Source organism: Trifolium pratense, linkage group LG4 (assembly GCF_020283565.1).
Source record: "Trifolium pratense cultivar HEN17-A07 linkage group LG4, ARS_RC_1.1, whole genome shotgun sequence".
Taxonomy (NCBI): domain Eukaryota; kingdom Viridiplantae; phylum Streptophyta; class Magnoliopsida; order Fabales; family Fabaceae; genus Trifolium; species Trifolium pratense.
This window is the reverse complement of record NC_060062.1, coordinates 24,383,861-24,403,191: the sequence shown is the minus strand read 5'-3', so window position 1 is coordinate 24,403,191 and position 19,331 is coordinate 24,383,861. Positions and strand designations below refer to the sequence as shown.

The 19,331-nt window shown below is 32.0% G+C and overlaps 3 protein-coding genes across 3 annotated transcripts; 1 reads left to right on the top strand and 2 right to left on the bottom strand.

Moving 5' to 3' along the window:
• Window positions 1-829, top strand: LOC123922336. Its single transcript, XM_045975061.1, has 2 exons — window positions 1-301; window positions 426-829. Exons 1-2 carry the CDS (start codon window positions 1-3, stop codon window positions 827-829), a joined length of 705 nt encoding a protein of 234 aa, XP_045831017.1.
• Window positions 830-14,134: 13,305 nt separating this feature from the next.
• On the bottom strand, window positions 14,135-15,077 carry LOC123923974. The gene is made up of 2 exons (XM_045976727.1): window positions 14,847-15,077; window positions 14,135-14,768 (listed from the first exon to the last, which is right to left on the bottom strand). Exons 1-2 carry the CDS (start codon window positions 14,935-14,937, stop codon window positions 14,506-14,508), a joined length of 354 nt encoding a protein of 117 aa, XP_045832683.1. The 5' UTR covers window positions 14,938-15,077; the 3' UTR covers window positions 14,135-14,505.
• A 3,022-nt stretch (window positions 15,078-18,099) lies between these two features.
• LOC123922335 (acanthoscurrin-1-like) lies at window positions 18,100-18,858 on the bottom strand. The gene has a single exon (XM_045975060.1). The coding sequence runs from the start codon at window positions 18,856-18,858 to the stop codon at window positions 18,100-18,102; it is 759 nt and encodes a 252-aa protein (XP_045831016.1).
• Between the last annotated feature and the right edge of the window lie 473 nt (window positions 18,859-19,331).

Below are 19,331 nucleotides of genomic sequence, written 5' to 3'. Positions count from 1 at the left end.
ATGCCTGCAAGATTCAATTACGTGGTTTGCTCAATTGAAGAATCAAATGACATTACCACCATGTCAATTGATTCCTTACAAAGTAGCTTAATTGTTCAAGAAAGTCGAATGAAGAGGCAAGTTGAATTCAGTAAAGAACAAGCATTGAAAGTCTCTAATCCTGGCAGAGGATTTGGTAGAGGCAGGGGAAGGAATAATACCTCAAGAGGGCGATGGAGAGGTAGACAAAGCAAAGAATTCATAGAATGCTTCAAATGTCACAAATTGAGTCATTATCAAAGTGAATGCACTGAGGAAGAAGGTAATGCACACTATGCTGAATATAATGATGAAAAAATAAATGCTCTTAATGGTTAATAAAGAATCAACTATTGATAAAATTGAGCCCTGATCTCTTGATTCTGGATGTAGTAATCATATGATAGGGCATCAAGATTGGATGTTTGATTTTGACAATAGCTATAGAGACTCTGTGAAATTAGGGGATGATTCAAGAATGACAGTGATGGGAAAAGGTAGTGTAAAATTGTTGATTAACAATAAAGTCCATGTTATTTCAAATGTGTATTTTGTCCTTGGTTTGAAAACCAATCTTTTAAGCATTGGGCAATTACAGCAAAAGCAGATCATTGTTATCTTTAAGGATGATATGTGCAAAATCTACCATGAGAATAAGGGACTATTGTTCACTACTGCTATGTCAAACAATAAAATATATGTAGTTTCAGCTCCAGTTATTGACCCTATGTGCTTACTCACTGCAAAACAAGAGTCTACATTGTTATGGAAGATATGTTCACTTAAGCTTCAAAGGGTTAAAACTATCTAAAAGGCAAATGGTCAAAGGCTTGCCTGAATTTGAGGAAGTGGAAGATAACTGTGTTGATTGCTTGGCTGGAAAGCAAGCTAGAGATTCTGTGCCAAAACAGTCGAATTGGAGAGCTACTACGAGACTTGAACTTGTGCATTCAGACATATGTGGTCCAATAACTCCACAATCCAATGGAGGTAGCAGGTATTTCATGACCCTCACTGATGATTTTAGCAGAAAAACTTGGATATATGTGTTGAAAGAAAAGTCCAGTGCTTTTGAAAGTTTCAAAATTTTCAAAGCACTTGTTGAAAAAGAATCTGGATGTGCTATCCAATGCCTTAGAACAGATAGAGGTGGAGAATACACTTCTAATGCCTTTAATGACTTCTGCAGTAAGGAAGGGATCAAGAGACAATTGACTGCAACCTATACTCCACAACAAAATGGGGTATCTGAAAGAAAAAATAGGACCCTGCTCAATATGGTAAGAAGCATGATCAGTGCTAGAGGTGTCCCAAAAAGGTTTTGGCCTGAAGCAGTCAAATGGGCAGCCTATGTAATGAACAGAAGTCCTACTCTCAGTGTTAAAGATGTAACTCCTGAAGAAGCATGGAGTGGGAAGAAGCCATCAGTACACCACTTCAAAACATTTGGCTGTATTGGTCATGTCACATCCATGACAGTCAAAGAAGGAAACTGGACAAGAAAAACAAAAAATGTGTTTTGCTTGGAGTCAGTGAAGAATCTAAAGCATATAAACTCTATGACCCTACTGAGAAAAGGATCATAATTAGCAGGGATGTTATCTTTGAAGATTCAAAAGGTTGGAATTGGGAAAAATCAAAGAAACAAGCTGCAACTAGTGATGATTGGGAAGAGGTTGAGTCAGAAAGTGAAGCAGCTCAACATGATATTGAAGGTCAAGCAACTGCAGATACTCATGAAATAGAAAATGAAAATGAGAATGTAATCATTAATGACACATCCAGTGATAGTGAATATGAAAGAAATTCACCACTTGGAGCCAGAATAAGAAAACCATCAGTTAGACAAAATGATTATGTGACTGGAAGAGCTGCAGATGAAGATACAGATGAAGAACTGCACAATCTTGCAGTGATAAATACCAATGAAGATCCACTCACCTATAGTGAAGCAGTAAAATTTGAAGTTTTGAGACAAACAATGGATGCTGAGATAGAAGCAATAAAAAGTAATGATACCTGGGAACTCACCACCCTACCTGCAGGATGCAATCCAATAGGGGTGAAATGGATCTACAAGACAAAATTTAATGAAAAAGGAGAGATTGATAAATACAAGGCCAGGTTGGTAGCAAAAGGTTATACACAGAAGTATGGCATAGACTACAATGAGGTGTTTGCACCAGTTGCAAGATGGGACACAATCAGAGCAATTTTAGCATTTACAGCAGGTAAGGGATGAAACATCTTCCAACTTGATGTGAAGAGTGCATTCCTACATGGTGATTTGAGTGAAGACATTTATGTCAATCAGCCTTTAGGATATGTTACCAGTAACAAAAACATGGTGTATAAACTAAAGAAGGCACTATATGGATTGAAACAAGCTCCAAGGGCATGGTATAGCAAGATAGAATCTTACTTCATTGCAGAAAAATTTGAAAAATGTCCCTATATATGAGCACACATTATTTGTCAAATATGGTGTGAATGATGAGATTTTGGTGGTAAGCCTCTATGTTGATGATTTAATCTACACTGGAAATAATCAAAAACTGATGGATGAATTCAAATCATCAATTAAAAAGAAATTTGCAATGACTGATCTTGGAAAAATGAGATATTTCCTAGGTGTTGAAGTTAACCAAAGTCACAATGGAATCTCCATAACACAACAGAAATATGCAACTGAGATCTTGTCCAGATTTGGCATGGAGAATTGTATCAAGTAAGCAGTCCTATAGTCCCTGGTGCAAACTGGTCACGAATGAAAATGAAGAAGCCACTGATGCCACTCTCTACAAGCAAATGGTAGGGTGTTTGATGTATTTGCTGGCTACAAGGCCAGATTTAGCATACTCAGTTTGCTTAGTTGCTAGATTTATGGATAAGCCAACTGAAATGCATGTCACTGCAGTCAAGAGAATCATGAGATACTTGAAAGGGACACTGAGCTTTGGAATTGTGTACAGGTCTAATACCAAAACTAGTATGAAACTCAAAGGATGGTGTGACTCAGATTATGCAGGAGATTTGAATGACAGAAAGAGCACAACAGACTATGTGTTTATGTTGGGATCTGGTGCTATTTCTTGGTCATCAAAGAAGCAGCCTATTGTTACACTATCCACCACTGAGGCAGAATATGTTTCAGCAGCAGCTTGTGCCTGCCAAGGGGTTTGGTTAAAGAATGTGTTGAGTTACTTGAGAATGAAGCAAGCATAGTGCATTATGGTCTATTGTGACAACAGTTCATCTATTAAGCTTTCAAAGAATCCAATCATGCACGGGAGGTGTAAACATATTGATGTGCGTTTTCATTTCCTTAGAGACCTCACTAAGGATGGAACAGTCGAACTGGTACATTGCAGGAGTGAAGATCAATTGGCTGACCTGCTCACTAAGCCTTTGAAGTTGGAATCCTTTTGCAAGTTAAGGGAGGGCTTGGGAATTTGTGATGTTAGTACTTTTGATTCTCTAAATTGAATGCTTGTTAGTGTATTCAATTTAAGGGAGGCTATGTTAGGCTTGTATGTAAGTTTGCTTAAGCTAGTCTGTGTCTAGGCCTGCTTATGAGCGTGTGCGCTGCAAGGCCTTGGGCTTGCCAGCCAGGCCTAGAATCTGTGTTGCTTGGTTTACAAGTTATTGTATCCTTGCCTATATAAGGCACTCAAATGAATGAATAAACTAGCTGATTACTCTCTAATAACCAACACTTTTTAATAGTGTAATTTTGTCTGCGTAAACAACCCAGACGGGGCAGGGTAGCAATCATGCACTTACATCCATTTACAGAAGTTAAGAGACCAACCTAAAGGAAGTGAAGTCCTAGGAACAGATCGGAAACTACCTTTTAACACCTCTTTTTTTTGACAATAACTGCCCTTAACACTTAATTAACAGCACAAGTACATACAACTATATATCTTCACGAACACAAATCAACTTGAAGGTGACAAGCATCAAAGAAAATTAACATGTTTGATCAAATGGGCCTCTTTAACTAGAATGGTAAGAGATTTTCTTTTGCCACCCTATATGTTTTCTCGCGTTTCATATAAATTTACCAAAATATATTATGCCCGCTATTTAGGCAGCAGATACAATCCTCTACTTATGTAGTAGATGAGAAAAAAATTCAAATTCTCTAACATCTAAAACTTAACCCTCTCAGGAGATACCCTACTTGAATATTTAACAGCACAAGTACGTACAACTCAAGCCCGACCCTAAGGCCGGGCAAGCAGGGCCTCACAATTACGAGGCCTCAAATTTTTTCCTTCAAACCCATTATATATTAAGTATAGGTATTTGATTCCAAGTTTTTGCACCCCGAAATGTCTCAGTCACCTCCTGAAATGACTAAATTAACGCTTTCACTTTCTAGGATGCGAGCACTTTTCGTACTCTAAGTAGCGAGTGACAATATTTTTAACTCAAACTCAGCGTCTGCGCCCCCCTTCATGGAAAAAATCATGAAAAACGGTGTTCGCATTCTAGGATGTGAATAGTTCGCACCTAGAATGCGAACTATTTTTTCATGATTTTTTTCATGAAGGGGGGCGAACATCTTGTGTTTGAGTAAAAAATATAGTCACTCGCTACGTAGAATGCGAACTAAAACTCAGTTCACTACGTAGACTGCGAATGCATAGTATTAAACATGTTGACTCTATAAAAGGATAGAAATTAATATACACGCGAGACTGATACAAACAGCAGCATAATACTCCCTCAATCCCAAATTATAAGAGAAAAAGGTCCATTTTTTTGTCCCAATTTATAAGGGAAAAAATCATTTTCAAGAAAGTTTTTCCCTTATTCTCATAAAATTAAATGCAAATTACATTTAATTTTTTCTCTCTCCCATTTTCTCAATAAACAACAACCAATAAAAATTGGTTTTACATCTTCCTATGCAACTTATTCCAAGAAAAATCCACAAAAACATATTTTAAATTAGGGTTGTTAACTTATGCCCCAAGGGCACATGTTAAGCTACCTAAAAATAGAAATATAGCATTTAATGATAGATAAAAATTTAATGTTTAGAGAATTGAATACATTAAAAGTTCAATAAATTTTTTCATATTTATCTCCTTAACATGTGTCCTTAAGGGCACAAGTTAACATTCTCCTTTAAATTATAATGTTTTACTTTTTCTTAATAAATGTGATTTTTTTTTTATTTTCCCTTATAATTTGGGACAAAAGGAATATACTACTGTAATTTATTGTGACAGTTATATATACACTAATTGCTAATCAATTGTCACAATTATACAAAATCAAATATGAATATTATGTACCAATCATTAGTTGGTTCAGTGGTGATTGGTGCTGAACTTGGTAGGGAGGACCGCGGTTCGATCCCCCACAACTGCGATCGGGAGGGGGCTGGAACCACTTGATGCCAGAACTGACCCCTGAACCAGATTCAACTGGTGGTGAAAAGCCGAAAAAAAAAATATGAATATTATGTACACTAATTGCAATTCAACGGTGACAACTAAGCAGAATAATATATCCTTACAATTAATATCAATTTTACTATTTGTCTTTATGTGTATAATGTATTTCCTTATTTGTGCATTAGTTTTACTATATACTATACACTTACCCGTGCGATGCACGGGTGTTATTTGTTGTTTATAATATAACGTCAACTAAAAATTTTAAATAATTGAAGGAGGAATGACCTATAGTTAAAACTTGAAATAAAAAAGAAATCATGGACATATATTTTTTTTTAGGCAAGGACATACATAGTTCATAAGTTGTTTTTTTGGTAAAAACATAATTCTTCAAGTTCTTCCAACTTTGTAACCAAAAATCAAACAAACAAATCAATTATTAAGCATAAACAGTGTCAATTACTCGGTGAAACACAATTATAATATAAATCATGTATACATATACATCAAGTATATCAATCTCTAAATTAAAAGCAAAATATATATAATGCAAACATAAAAAGTTATAAATAAATAAAAAGCAATACACTATTTAATATATATATACTCCCGTAATAGAAACCCGAAATAAATAGTAGCATATATAAAGGCAATTGCATAATAGTAGTATTACATTATAAATATATAAGCAATCACACCAAGTCCTACATCCATGATGATAGCAACATCTACTTGGACAAAAATTAAAATAAAATATTTGTTAGATCAACCAATGTAAATTAGTATATCTACAAAACAAAAGATTTTATAGATATTCAAATCATATGAATTAAAACTACTGCTGCAAATATCTTGAATGCAAGTAATTAAGGGAGGAAACGAAAATAGTTAAAGTGATGAACTATTACCTAATACCAAGAGCAAGCACATTAAAAAGAAACAAAATGAAAAAATAAGAAGGATGGAGAGGTGAATGTGAAAGGAAGATAAAAAAAAAACATAGGTAAAGAAGAAAATCAATTTTTTCCAAATGACTCAGGTGGTGGAAATAATTGAAAAACAAACAAAGAAATAAAAAAGTATTTATAATGTCCACCGAAAAGATAGGTGCTTATATGAAATTAAATTTGTACAACTTTTCATTTCTTAAAAAAACTTTTCATTGGAAACCATTAGATTTCTTGGTAATTAAAATGAGCATATGAAAAAGATAATGGTGTATGAATAGAAATGAAATAAAAAAACATATGAATGCTTCAAATTAAATGTGGCATATGAGAAATCATTAGAAATAATGTGGCATGTGGCTAAATAAACAATTAATTACAATTGTTAATTTTTTATTATATATTTTTTAAAGAAAATTATTTAAAAGCTATGATTGGTTAATATAATTAGGGTTAGGATTAGTGGTAGGAGAACTATTTAGGATTTATATATATAGATGTACATGTAATAATTTTTCAATATTATTACAATTTAATTCATAGTATTCCTGTCTTATAAGATTTTTGTTTTTGTGAACTACTCTCTCCGTCCCAAAATATAAGAGAAAATTGGTCAATCAAAATTGATGTACTTAGTCTAAATTCTTAACCAAATACATCAGATTTTTTTGATCAATTTTCCCTTATATTTTGGGACGGATGGAGTAGTTCGCATCATAGAATGCAAATTGTGATTTTTCAATTTTTGCAATTTTTCATACTCGCGACGTAGCAAACGAACAATGGAGGTGAACTTAAAATGTTGTCACTCGCTACTTAAAATACGAACTGAAACTCAATTTCCTACATAGAGCGTGAACTCAATTTACATTTTATCTTATTAAAGCGGTGTTTAATTCAAACTATCCACTCATTATACATGTTTTAAATCGTTGACTCTATAAAAGGATAGAAATTGATGGAAAAAATGGTGGGATGGATGTGAATTAAATTGGTGCGATTTTTAATTCGTAGCATTCAAATTGGTGCATAGCATTCAACATGCTAATCAATGTGCCAGTTATACAAAATTAAATATGAATAATATGTACACTAATTATGTACTCCTCCTATAATATAGGCAAAAAAAATATTTTCACACTAATTAAAAAAAAGTAAAATATGATAATTTCAAGATCGACTTTTTGTGTGTTTGTTGAAATAAGTTTCATGAGAAGATGTAAAAATAATTTTTATTGGTTATTGATTATAGGAAAAAGAAAAGAGAGAGTAAATTAAGTAAAAGTTTATTTTGAAAATGATAAAAGTTAGTTTTTTTTGCTTATAATTTGGGACATGAAAAAGTAATTTTTTTTACTTATAATATGGAACGGAGGGAGTACACTAATTTTATTTTATTTTTGTCAAAAAAAAATAAAATATGTACACTAATTGCAATTCAATGATGTCCAATAGACTCTATTTATCAACGTGTATAATGTATTGATTTGTTTTAATACTCTATCCGGATACAAATATAAGAAAAAATAATCATTTACGCGGTGTTTAAGAAATTTAGTTAAGTGTAGTTAATTTTCTTAATTTAATGCAAAACATGAGTTAAGTTTACTATATTACCCTTTGAAAAGTGATTTATGCCTTGGAAATCACATAAACTTTTGAAAAGTGAAATGATTAAATAAGGGCATATTAAGAATAGTAGTATTAATTAGTTTAAAAGTAGTTGAATTTTGCTTATATTTGTGTACAAAATTTGAAGTGTTTTTTTTTTTTCTTCTTATATTTGTGTTCAGAGGGAGTATGTATAGTGTAATCTTTCAATATTAATACTAGTACAATTTAATTCATAGTATTATTGTCTTATAAGATGAAGAGGAAAAAATTTAATTTTTATATGGTGAACTAGTTCGCATCCTAGAATGCGAACTGTGATTTTTAATGCCGACATGCTCGCTACGTAGAAAGCAAACAATGGTGTTTCAGATTTGCTATTTTATACACTCGCTTCTTAGAAAGCGAACTCAGTTTGCAGTTAGCTATCTATAAAGCGAACTCAGTTGTAGTTTGCTATCTATAAAGCGAACTCTTCCCCCCCTCCCCCCAATTTTTGCTATTTACACACTTGCTTTCTAAGTAGCGAGAGAGGTAATTTCAAAATATCGGGAGATGCTCATGTATACCGGGGGTGCGAAAAGTAATTTCCTAGGTATTTTTGCCGAGATAACTACATAGCTTCACGAACTCAAATCAATTTGAAGATTTATTTGATTGAAGATTTTTTTTTATTATTATTTTTGATTGAAGGTTTATTTAATTTAGAGCAACAAACATAAAAGAAAATTAACATCTTTGATCTAGTGAAAATAATAAAAACAGTTATCAATAGAGAGTTTTTATGTTCGAGTCATATTAATATCTTTTGAAAACAATAGTCTTTAAACTCTAAAATTTACCGTACTTTGAATAGTCACCTTACTTTTCTTTATTTAAGACAAATAGACCCCACCCAAACCGTTCTTAAAATATCAAAATCTCTCGAATGGGTTATATTTTTGTGGTTATTTTATGTAATTTTTGTAAACAAACTTTTATGTATAAGTTCTATATAGTATTAAATTTTGTTACAATGACGTCCCTTTAGGATGAATTGTTTAGGAATACTTAAGTTTGAATCTAATAAAAATAATTCTTAGTCAAATTTTATTTATCTCATAGTCAATTAAATTTTAGATTATTAAAACTCTTCACTTCTAAAAACTATAAGGGCCCGTTTGGTGCACAGGATAAGAGACAGGATAGGATAACTGTATCATATCCTGTCGCAATCCAGTGTTTGATGATACAGCAGGATATGATAAGTTAATCCTGAAGCTTATCCTATCCTGTCTCTCTAGTTATAATTCTTATCCTGAATTTGAGCTGGGTTACCAGCAGGATAGGATAAGAAGAAAAAAAAATTACTGATTTATTTTATAAAATATATTTTAAAATACATAAAATAAAATTAATAAAATATAAATAATAAAATAATTAATTTTTAAATATATATGTGATTTTCTCACAGGGATAATTTTGTAATTTATATATTCTAAAAAATCAAAATTTTACTAAAATTACAATATTTTAAAGTAAAATGATTATTAAAAAATTGACAAATAGGGATATTAATTTAAATTTTATAAAAAATTAAATATAATTCTTTTGCAATAGTAGTTTTATTATTTACGTATGAGATATATCATATATTTATTTGGCTTATCTAACATGTATATATTATTGAGTTATTTATTTAATCATGATTCATATAAAAAATTAAACTTGATTATTTTCTCATGATTTTTATTTTAAATTATATAAAGTTATTTGATTACTTATTTATATTTTTTATTTATAAAATTCAAAGTATTACAAAATAATTTTTAAAAAATAATAATTGTTTTACAAGAGTAATTTTGTCAATTAAATATGTTATATATCTTATCATATTATTATGAGCAAATATGTATTAAAAACAAAATATAATAGTTATCATGTTTGTTATCTTGTGTGCACCAAACATAGGATATGATAACTGAGTATAACTGTTATCCTGCTGTTATCATATCCTATCCTTATCCTGTTTTATATCCTATCCTGTTACTATGCTATCCTGCGCACCAAACGGGCCCTAAGGTTAATTCTTAGTCAGGCTACAATCAGCTACTCTGAATCGTTTGATGAAAATTGGACGGCTCAGATCTTAGTGCAGTTTTAGTTTTATAAGATATAAATATTTTAACTTTAACTCTGAACCGTCCGATTACAAATCGGACGGCTGTGATCTACCAACTACATGCAGTCACAGTCATTGACTGCACCCAATCCATATCCGATGGTTATATATATAGGCCTGTCATTATTATTGAAATCTAACTTAGATCCTCATCCTATGAATTAAATATCCCTGCCAATTAACCAACTTTTGTTGATTAGTAGTATTAATTTAGAGTTAAATATGTACTATTTAGTTTTAGTAAAATATATTTTTAGTTTTAAAAAAAGTATCCTGCATTTAGTTTTGGTTCTTGCCGTTAAGTCAATATGTATTTTTGAATAAGTTTTTCGCAAGTATGTTTAGAACATCATAAAAAGTTTTTCACAAAAACGAGCTCGAAATTATGGTTTTTGTTACTTTCATTTTGAACTTTTGCCGTTTAAAAAATTCATATTAAATTCATCGTATGTTGAAAGATTCTAAATTTTAGTAAATGAATTTGATATAATAAACATGCATGCATGCAAAAAAAATTAAAAATTAAGAGTTTAAATTATAATTAAATTTTTTTTAAAAAAAATTAATTATAATTTTTTTTTGTCTGAAGGCCGGATACAAAGTTTTCAAAAAAAAAATTAAAAAAATATTTAATTTTACTATGGACTAAAATCATGTGAAATAAATTTTTTATAGTAAATAAAAATTAAATAAAAACTAACCTTAAAAGATTCATATTTTAATTTATAGGAAATAAAAACATATTTAATCATTAATTTATAGTAATATTAGCATACCAAACTACAAAAGCATGACCAATCCTTAATACGAAAACTATAGTATATATGAATAACTAAATATTACATACACCCCCTTTGATTATTAGAATATTTTTTAAATTTATTGAATAACTGATGTATCTGATTTATAATATATATTAGATACATCAAGTATTTAATATTGTTTTCATTATCATAGTGACTTGAGGGGCGTGACATGAGAGTGTAGACCGAGTTCATAGTTACATAAATGGAACCACAACCCATATGTAAGAGTGACACATACATAGATGCCGGACATGACTGAGTTTTTTTTGAACGGCAAATATATATTATTAATAATAACTAAATCTATGCACAAGACGAACATAGACCGATTGAGAAAACTAAAGTCACTGAACATAACTATATGCATCACTATTATATCGGTATCATATCAAACCTCCGATCTGAAGTGTTGATTCTACGTAGACATAGTAATAGTTGAGATCAACATGGTCTTCTTCATCTAGTAGCCAAAGGAAACCAACGACCATGAAAAGAAGATTGATAAGCCACCATAAACAAAAGGAAAACAAGCAAGAGTGCCACTCCCCATGGAGACCCACCAGCTCTATGCAAAGAATCTCTCTCTTCTGGCAAAGGTAAAGAGAACGATTCTCCACTTGAAAGACAATGAACAACAAGTAACAATATTAGTGGCACAAGGGACAACAAAATCTTAACATGAATAAACATATCCTCGTACTTAGATTCATAGTTTATGTACCATGAAAATGTTAATACAAAGAAAAGGATGAACATGAAGAAACAAAGGTGAAATGGGAAAGAAAAATATTCCCAATCCCAAAAGTAGTAGCTGTTGTTGTATCTGGCCATTGATAATTGTTTGTGAAGAAAAGCTGTTTCATATATAAATTTTTTCTAAGGTTTGGAGGTTTCTAGGGACTTTGATTTAATTTGAAGAGACTATTAAGTCAAAAGGCTTTATATAAGGAGTTGGATTTGGTAAAGAGCGGATGAAATTTCAAGCTAGAATTAAAGAATATTAATGATTATTCAAGTTAGAATTTAGTTTCGAGTTCTCTCGAATGATTCATTATGATAATGCGTAGTTTGGTCAGAAGGTAAATGAAATTGGTAAAAATTGTTTAGGTAAAATGGATCACATGTTCTCTCGAAAAATTTGTTATGAACTAAACTTATTTGGTCTAGCAATTCGAAAAAAATACAGAAATTGAGAGATTTTAAAATCGAGAATCGATTACGTGACTGGGTAACAATAGAGAGTCAAAAATTACATCCAATTAAACTATTTTTTTTAAAAGTAAACATAAATTCACTCAAAATTTATTAATAAACTCACAGTCTCCCCAATTCCAATATTTAAGGAAATGAGACTATTATGGTAAGTGTGAGATGAGTTAAGTTTCATATTATATATTACTTAAAAAAACAGAGGTTGAACACTTTATAAATGAGATGACCATAAACTCAATGCCTTAAAATTTTGAGTAAAAATATGGTATCCAACTCACTTATATAATTACTTTTAAGTTTAATGTGAATGATCCTCTACTGCCTTCACGTGACCCAACAAGGACCGGATACAATACAAGAAACTAATAACAAAGTTAAAAAGAAAAGGCTAACATGTGCCCTTAATGGAAAATTACTATCTATAGTATACTAACAATTGTGGATGCTCTAAGACACTTGTTAGTATACTATAGATAGTAATTTTTCATTAAAAATTGTGCATGTCTTTAAAAATCAACAATTGATTTGTTTAAAACATAAATACTACTATTTAAAATATCCTTAACATGTGCCCTTACCCCTTAGGATACATGCCCTTATTTTATTCATTCAAAGTATGCATGGAGATTATTCCAGAAGTAGAAGTGACGGTGTGATGTTGTCCAATAGGAGGATGCCACATTGCCGTGGAAGTCGACCAGAACCTGTGACGATGAGAAAATCAAGAATGTAAAATAACTAGAGTCCGTTAGTTGTGGTTTGTGTCTTCAATCAGTTTGTTTGATTTTGATGTTAGCACTACTAAAAAATAATGGGAAAAAGTGGGGTTCATATCATTGGGAAACATACCTCTTGCTTATTGGAAAGGTGGTCCGATGATTCTAAAACTATCGACATGTTCGAAAATATATTTATTTTTCAAAATATGCAAGGTAGTTTATGTAAATAAATAAATTTTTGTCTTTCTTATTTTAACTTAATTGGTAGGGGCATAACACTATATGTGCAGGAGTTCGATTCGAATTCGGGACTTTTTACTATTCACCTTTAAGGTGAATTTTCTAGCCACTAAACTACTCAACCAAATTTTTTATTTTTTTTTATGTATTTTATAAATTTTTTGAAATAGTTTATAATTTTTTTTTGTGAAATTACAATTTTCGCTCATGAGAATTTATTCTTTTTGCGCCGTTTGAACTTTAAATTTTATTCCACAGATTAAGTAGCGAGTGTATAAAATAGCAAAAATTAGAAAACAAAATAGTTCATTTCATAAAAATCAAATTTTTTGGTCCCCTCACCCATCCCTCACCTTTCATGATTATTTTTGAATGAAACACAGTTCGCATTGCGAACTTCCTTCACTCATAGGAAAATATTTTGAATAAAATAGTGTATGAGCAAATAATTAAAAAAATGAAACAAGAGGTTTCAATCTATAGAATTTTATGGTGCGTGTGTGTGATTGGTCGATACTATGTCACAACTGCTCCAGTGGCCAATAAAAATATGGTTTTGGAACGGTGGCCAAATTTTTTATGAGGTTCGTTAGTTAAAGTGTAAATTGAATTCGCACCCTAAGCAGCAAACTGTATTGGAGTTCTTATTCTAAGTAACAAATTGTGTTTCAGTTCACACTCTAAATAACAAACTGTGTTTGAGTTCGAGCGAATTGTATTTTTTCATAATATTTTCAATCATGTGGGGCATGAATGGTGCAAACATTGAGGTTAAGTCTAAAAAATTGTCACTCGCTACATATGGTGCAAACTCAGTTCGGTACCTAGATAGCAAGATGAGTATTTTATAATTATTGTAGGGGGAGCGTGAGAAACTTTGTGGGCATGAAAAGAAGAACTCTTTTTCATAAGTTAAAAAAAAAATCCAAACACAGGGCTGACCCAACATTAAACGAGGCCTAAAGCAAACTTCAAAGTGAGACCTTTTGTTTTAAAAATAATATTGTTTTATCAAAATTATTTTATTTATATTTATGTAATCTTTTGAAACAAAATTATTTATTAAATTATTATAATAAATTTTATTTAACATTGCTTTTTCCATTGATAATAAAACCACCACACTAATTTTTTGTTAACATTCAAAGGTTAATGGTTGCTTTAATTCTCGAGGAGTTACAAAGTTATTTCATTTTTATATATTTTTCTTAGAGTCCTTTATATTTTTCTCCGGGGTATTTTTTTTTTCTTTCTATAATGGATAAGTGAGTTTCCTATATTTAAGCTAGATACATTGGTTTTTCAATGAATTTAAAAAGCAACTTTTGTTTATAAATAAGGCCGGAAGAAATATAAATGTGCAAAAAAAATATCATCTCACTGCCGCTTACTTTCTACACCCGCCCCCTTTCCACAGTCACCTTTTTTTCCATTTTGATCACCATCACCAGGATAGGGAATGACTTTGGCACCACCGGGAATGAGTGTGACTTTTCCACCGTAGCCCTCTCTTCCGCCACTCGGAAAACGTGTGACTTTTTCACCGGTGCAATCACCATTTTTTTTGTTTCCACTCTCGTCTGGCCAAAATTCATAGAGATTTACTGTATTATCTGTCTTTGATTCTTCTATTTCACCAGCTGTAAATAAACCAAAGCTTTTTATTAAATATAGAAAAGAGAAAAAAAATATCGGCCACTATAAACACGCATACATACTCTTTTCTCCATCTTCATAAGGCTCAATTGCCACAACAAAGATAAAAAGCAGTGCATAGAAATACATGAAGATAAAATGTTTGGTTTTCATCTTTGCTACAACTAAGAGTTTCTTGTGAAATATAAATACAAGCACAAGCTATTTATAATGCTCATGGGACAAGTTAAATGTAAGAAGAATCAAAAGATTTTGATTAAATAAAGAAAGGGAAGAGCTAACATATCACCCTAATGATACATGTTAATGTATTTATTAATATAAAAAACTAGTCTTAATAATTGTGCATTCAACTTTTTTAAAATCAAAATTTTATTTTTCTCAATACAAAACTTTTTTTTTAAGATCCTTAATATATATATGCCCTTAACTTTCATTTTAAGACACGTGTTAATAAACTCTTAAATAAAATATAAATTTTGACGTTTGCGACAATAAAAGAAAATATTTATTTATATATAGTACAAAGCAATAAGTAATAGTTTGGCTAGTGGATTACGATGATAATAGGTCATCATTACTTATCGAGTTATTGAATGGTTACGCGTGGATATATTTGGCCCACAATTTGAATTGAATATTGATTTTTCGTTCCTACAAAAATTATCAATTTTCAATTTTTATACTTTAAAATCATATGGAACTTTTTTGTCCCTAAAATTTTTCAAGAACATATCTTTAGCACTTGCCAAAACCAAAATTGTTTATTCAGGGTATGAATTTAGTTTATCTTTAGTATATATTGAAGGGGAAGGGGCGTTGTGAATTTCATTGGCGACATGGATTTCTTCTCAATGGTGTTCCAGATGTAGCCGAAATTTTATCAGCTACTTTAAAAGAGTAAAGCTCCTTCAAAAGTTTTGACTTTTATTTGCCAACTTTTACTTGATAAAATTTCAATAAGATATAATCTTCAGCGTATACAGGGAGTGATTTTGTTGGTACGGTCTAGAGGATGTGTTTTATGTGACTCACTGGTGGCAAATACGGTGCATCTCTTTTGGCATTGCCCTTTTGCGGCAAAAGTGTAATATGACATTTTTAAGTGGCTTAACATGGTTCTTATTTAGCCCTAAATTTATTTACTCAGATGAATTAATTAAGTGATTTCATTTTTGGGAAAGAGATGAGGAAAAACTTGTTGGTTTGGAAAGCCATCTTAAATTGGGTATTGAGCCTAACTCATCTTAAATTGGGTATTGAGTCTAACTCATCTTATAAAACCGTAAGGTGATAATTGCCTCTACTTTATAAACACTTATTCAGGCCATCTCACAAGTGATGTGAGACTTCTTTAACACAATGCTTTTGCTGTGTAACTAAAATCTCAGTTTTCTGCGGCGCTATTGCTATAGTTCCTTAACTGATGTAGGCTGGGGTTTTTCTGGGTTTTATAAGGGTTTGTTTAGTTATCTGGCCAATTGGGCCAGAGTAAGGTTCTGGTAGCTTTTATTCTTTGGGCCAAGAGCCTACCGGTTTCTTCTTTTCTTTTTACTCTTTGTGGGGGATTTTGTACATCTTATACTTATCCCTTCTCGTTTTATATATAAAAGATTGAATATAGAAGAGTCATATGAGACTACAAAACAAGAAATTTTGGGGACAAAAATCAGGACGAAAATTAAAATTCAATAATTTATAAGAATAAAAAATATATTAAACAATAAAAAAAAAATCTGCAGTTTCATAACTATTTTTTAAAAAACTTTTAAGTCGATAATTTCATAATCTATTTAAAGGTATCCTAAATCACATTTATGATCGACTTAAAAAGTCTTTTTACAACCGTCACCGGGGAAATGTTTGTATATTGAGAACTTTATTTTCTTAAAAAAACTTAAGTATGTAAATCCTTTTCAATAAAATTTTTCATGTTGGTAGTTTTCTAAACTATTTATAAAGTTTCTCTATATCAAGTCAAGTCAGCGCAATTTAAATCACATTGTAATCGTCTTATGTGGAGTATTTCGCGTACGCGTAATAACATTATTTTTAAAGAGACTTTGTCAATATATCATCTTTAGTGGAGCAAATTGTTTATTTTTCTTGGTTTTGATTTATAGGCTGAACAGGGAACAATGTTAATTTAGCTTTTGACAGGCGTAGTAATCATTTAGATTGATTTCAACGCATCTAAAGTGATCTATTCTGAATTGTAAGGGTTGAACACCCCTTGTACTCCTTATAATTCATTTTTTGCTTATTTTTTAAAGAATTTTTTTGTAATCGACTTAAAATGTTCTTTTAGAAAATTTAGAAATTCTTTTGGAATGACTGAAAATGTCTTTTTTTTTCTTTAGTTCTACTAAAAATGTCTTATGCTAAATGTGTTGAAAGTTTTTCTTAGACAGCGACAGTTTTTTTAAAATTGATAAAATGTTCTTTTATTACATTTGAAAATCCTCAAATTGATAAAATGTTCTTTTATTTTTTTTAAATAGAAAGTAAATATATATATTAATTATTATAATAATCACATAAAAGGTAGACGGGCAACAAGCTGCGTCGCTAAATTTTTTTGGACATCAAAACTCTATCTTTGAAAAACTACATTTATCGGCCTAGGCGACACAACATTACTATGCATGACCTTTTGAACTATTTAAAAGGTTTACAACCTCCGGTGCTAGAAAGTCAAAAGTGTCAAATGCAAACAGTATAAAAACGTGTTGATTGTCAGAACGCTTTCTCATGTTTGGTCATTTTGCTTGAAGCAGCTTTAAAGGCTGCCTGTCCTATAGTAAAATCTCCAACCCCTAGTTCTACAAGTCGAGTAACTTCAGTCAAATCCACACAAACATGTTTCCCGCCTACCCATCCAAACATCAGAACATCCGTCGGACGGAGTGTTGATCTCCCTTCTTGTAGGTCGGTCAAGTTAACCGGTGTTCTTTTATTAGATTTGAAAATCCTCTACGGGGAGGTTGATCTACTTATTTTTTGTTAAAACAGAAATTTAAAACTCCTTTTAAAATCAATTAATTAACATAGTTTTTCACAAAATTAATTCAACCAGTTGAACATAATATATGAGAAGAAACCGTAATACTTTTTATCCATTAACCATTTAACTATGATAAGTGGTACAATCTACAGGATATGGGTGAAAGACATATTAATGAAAGTGGAAGGTTCATCCTATGACAAACTAGGCATGGAGTATATGATAAGAGTCCATGCTTTATTTTACATTTTTTTTTTTATTACAACATCATTTATTGCATGGGATGAACATGTATGCATGTATCATGGTTTTCATGGACTTCCTCCACGTCCCCCATGTCCACCACCTCCCCAGCCTCCACCGTGTCCTCCTCCTCCACCCCAGCCTCCACCATGTCCACCACCTCCCCAACCTCCATGTCCACCTCCTCCCCAACCATCTACCCCGACTTTTGTTTTTGATTCTTCTACTTTGTCAGTTGGATGTCCGCCACCACCATGTCCACCTCCTCCCCATCCTCCACCATGTCCTCCTCCACCGTGTCCACCTCCTCCCCAACCATCTGGCCCGACTTTTGTTTTTGATTCTTGTTCTTTCTCAGTCGGGTGTCCGCCTCCGCCACCACGTCCACCTCCTCCCCATCCTCCTCCTCCTCCGTGTCCACCTCCTCCCCAACCTCCACCACCGTGTCCACCTCCACCCCATCCTCCACCGCCGTGATGTCCACCTCCTCCCCATCCATCTACCCCAGATTTTGTTTTTGATTCTTCTGCTATGTCAGAAGCGTGTCCGCCTCCACCACGTCCACCTCCTCCCCAGCCTCCACCACCATGTCCTCCTCCACCGTGTCCACCTCCTCCCCAACCTCCACCACCGTGTCCACCTCCTCCCCAACCTCCACCACCATGATGTCCACCACCTCCCCAACCATCTACACTAGCTTTTGTTTTTGATTCTTTTGTTACATCATTGGTAGGTTGTTTTTCATCTTTGGATGGTTCAATTGCGGCAAAAGAGATAATAAGTAGTGCACAAAGGAAGCACAAGAAGAAAATGGGCTTCATATTCATCTTTGGTACGTTCTTAGGTTATAATATTATTTGAGTGTTGTTGTGAAGTATGATTGTGTTGTAGACTTGCTATTTATAGAAATGAAATGAAGGAAGATGACAAAAGAAAGTTGAACAAAAGGAATTTAGTTAGATAATTCATTTGGCTGATTGTGAGACACTAGAATGTTAATAGTGTATCCTCATCATCACCGATTGAGCAATTGTAGGGTTTCAATGAGACACGTGTGTAAAATGAGGTAGGCAAGTTTATCAAATGATGACAAGTGGCAAATGACTAACATAATTTCAATTTCCATATGCTAAGGTTCATAAGAATTTGAAATTTTAACATATTTAGACCGTTTGATCTAAATCATATGGTTGAGATCGTTTACAATTATTTTAAAGCTGTATTAATATGAATATATATGAACTGTCTAATCTATAATAATGATAATCATTGAGATTTTAAGCTGCACGAAAATTGTATT